This window comes from Macrobrachium rosenbergii, chromosome 37, assembly GCF_040412425.1.
Source record: "Macrobrachium rosenbergii isolate ZJJX-2024 chromosome 37, ASM4041242v1, whole genome shotgun sequence".
NCBI lineage: Eukaryota > Metazoa > Arthropoda > Malacostraca > Decapoda > Palaemonidae > Macrobrachium > Macrobrachium rosenbergii.
The window spans coordinates 25891095-25894036 of record NC_089777.1 but is presented as its reverse complement, the minus strand read 5'-3'; the positions used below and the strand labels follow the sequence as shown (position 1 = coordinate 25894036).

General features: G+C 47.9%; 1 protein-coding gene across 1 annotated transcript in view; it reads left to right on the top strand.

The window, feature by feature from the left end:
* The window catches only part of LOC136825188 (DNA ligase 1-like), a 2493-nt gene extending 641 nt beyond the window's left edge, over positions 1–1852 (top strand). Inside the window, exon 1 of the mRNA XM_067081214.1 lies at positions 1–1852. This exon is cut by the window's left edge and continues 641 nt beyond it. Within this exon, the coding sequence (XP_066937315.1) occupies positions 1–1852 (1852 nt within the window).
* The last annotated feature ends 1090 nt before the right edge of the window (positions 1853–2942 follow it).

The window sequence follows — 2942 nt, the reverse complement described above, 5'->3', positions numbered from 1 at the left end:
CCGGAAATTAAAACAATTAGTGCGGATCAGGGATGAGCTGGTGGCAGAGTTTAGGTTACAGCTAGGAAAACTGGATCACGTCCCGGAGAATGCACACCTCATCAGGCACATCAGGGGCCACATTGGGGATCTCCGGTTAGCGACGAAAGGAGAACTTATGTTCGAGATTGAAAAAGTAGAACGGTGTCCCTGTCACGTTCCCCTGCCAAAAAAATACAAGAATCTCAATAAATCTCCCCCAAAACGGTTGGACTTCAAATGGAAGAAGATCCTGCACCAGAGGAACCGCCTGGTGGTGGACTTACTGGCACAGATCGAGGAGCTTAAACATAAGCATGTGCCTGAAAATGATCCGATTATCAAACACCTGCAGAAGCATATCCGTGCCTTGTTGCTGGCGAAACCGGGGCAGATGCCAGATGTTATTGCGGAAGTGTTGTTCTGTTTCTGTCAAGCGGTAGTCGCAGCAGGCGATCACGAATTCAAAGATTGGGAAGAAAATTGGGAAGAAAATAACGAATTCAAAGATTGGGAAGAAAATTGGGAAGAAAAGAACGAATTCATAGATTGGGAAGAAAACCCGTTTGGGGAAGAAGAATATTTGGCCTCATTAGTTGACTGGGAAGAGAATGAAATTGGGCCCGCTTATTCAGGTAAAAGGGAAGAAGAACAATACCAAGAAGAAAGCTGGGCCTCTTTTTCAACTGCTTGGGAAGATCAGGAAAGCTCAGGTGTTCCACCAATTCCATCTGCTGAAGAAGAAGAAAACCTTGGCCTTTCATCACCTGCTACTATACAAGAAAAAGAAAGGCCAGGTGTTTCGTCATTTGACATCCCTGAAGAAACCGCTTACGACACCTCAACCACCGGGCAGCTGCCAGCTACGTCAGCAGGCGCAACAAGAGCCTCTGATGCCAATTTGGTCACAGAAACTACACACAGGCGAAGGGATGTCCACGTAGAAAAGATGGACTCCGTGACCAGGTTTGTAAAAGACATAAACATAGAAAAGGAAGTCATCAATGAAAAGATAGATTCACTTGTTGATAAATTAGTCAAGGACGCTATAGCAGCGAAAATGCAAGACTCTAAAGAAAAAAGTAGAATGCACGAAACTGACATGGCACGAGAAAAATCCAAGGCTGACTTCGAACTTTTACAAAGGGAGCGACAAGAGTTAGCCAAAGAAAGAGAAGCCCTGAAGAAAGAGAGAGAACAATTGAATAAGGACTTAGATACTCACAGGTCTAACAAAGAAGCGTTTGCTAGAGATATAAAGGACGTCCAGCAAGTATTAAACGACATACAGTTAGTAAAGCATGATTTGGGTGTCTTTAAAGACATTTTGGAATGTATGAAGGACGCGTGTAGTGAAAAACTCGAAACTCGACCAAAACAGAAAGAAGAAGAGAACCTCCATAAGGAACAACTCAGTCTTTACAAGGAAATACCTGCTTATCAAAAGGAAATAATTTCAAAAGAGGCACAGGACAAACAAAAGTTGCAGGAATACGAAAAGCTGATTCAGGGGAAGACTCAAACTCGTAAAGCGCTGCATTCTGCTAAGGAGAGACTTCATGAGAAATTGAATGGTGAGACGGAAATTCTAAGAGACAGACCAGGGATGGAGGTGCGAGATCATCCAGATCTGAAAAGAAAGCTGGCAGACAGATTGGAAGCAACTTGCCCACCGACCAGACCGGCGAAAGTCAAAAGCGAGGACGAAGAAAGCAATAATAAGGATATCTGGGATGAAATACAAAACACTGTCGACCAGATTGGAAAGCTTCGGACGAAATATGGAAAGAGAGGGAGAAGACAGAGGCGACAAAAAAAAGAGAGGAAAAGCTAATTCCCTAGAAGATTTCTCTCAGTGTGTACCGGGAGAGAGATGTCCCCTTAGACGGATTTGGACACGGGAAGATCTCGTCAGCAGTGCGATGAGAGCAGAGGAAGGAAAAAGGATCACAAGGTGAGCCTTAGCACTCTCAAGGACGTCCAAGTGGAGGGATCATCAGGTCCACCAGGAGGACCTTAAGGTCCACCTGAATCTAATGCTGACCAACAGAGATCCTCTTCTGAAGAAGAGGAGGGACACTGTGGCCCGGGGTGGGAACGGGCTACCATGCCCCCCCTCTCCTTTAGTAGAGAATCCCTCTGCTCAGCATTGGTTATGGTGGACCTGGATGTCCTTCTGTTGGGCATGGAAGCCCATCTAGTGGACCTTAAGGTCCACCTCAATGTAATGCTGACCAACAGAGATCCTCTTCTGAAGAAGAGGAGGGACACTGTGGCCCGGGGTGGGACCGGGCTACCATGCCCCCCCTCTCCTTTAGTAGAGAATCCCTCTGCTCAGCATTGGTTATGGTGGACCTGGATGTCCTTCTGTTGGGCATGGAAGCCCCTCTGGTGGACCTTAAGGTCCACCTGAACCTAATGCTGACCAACAGAGATCCTCTTCTGAAGAAGAGAAGGGACACTGTGGCCCGGGGTGGGACCGGGCTACCATGCCCCCCCTCTCCTTTAGTAGAGAATCCCTCTGCTCAGCATTGGTTATGGTGGACCTGGATGTCCTTCTGTTGGGCATGGAAGCCCCTCTGGTGGACCTTAAGGTCCACCTGAACCTAATGCTGACCAACAGAGATCCTCTTCTGAAGAAGAGAAGGGACACTGTGGCCCGGGGTGGGACCGGGCTACCATGCCCCCTCTCCTTTAGTAGAGAATCCTCTGCTCAGCATTGGTTATGGTGGACCTGGATGTCCTTCTGTTGGGCATGGAAGCCCCTCTAGTGGACCTTAAGGTCCACCTGAACCTAATGCTGACCAACAGAGATCCTCTTCTGAAGAAGAGGAGGGACACTGTGGCCCGGGGTGGGACCGGGCTACCATGGCCCCCCTCTCCTTTAGTAGAGAATCCCTCTGCTCAGCATTGGTTATGGTGGA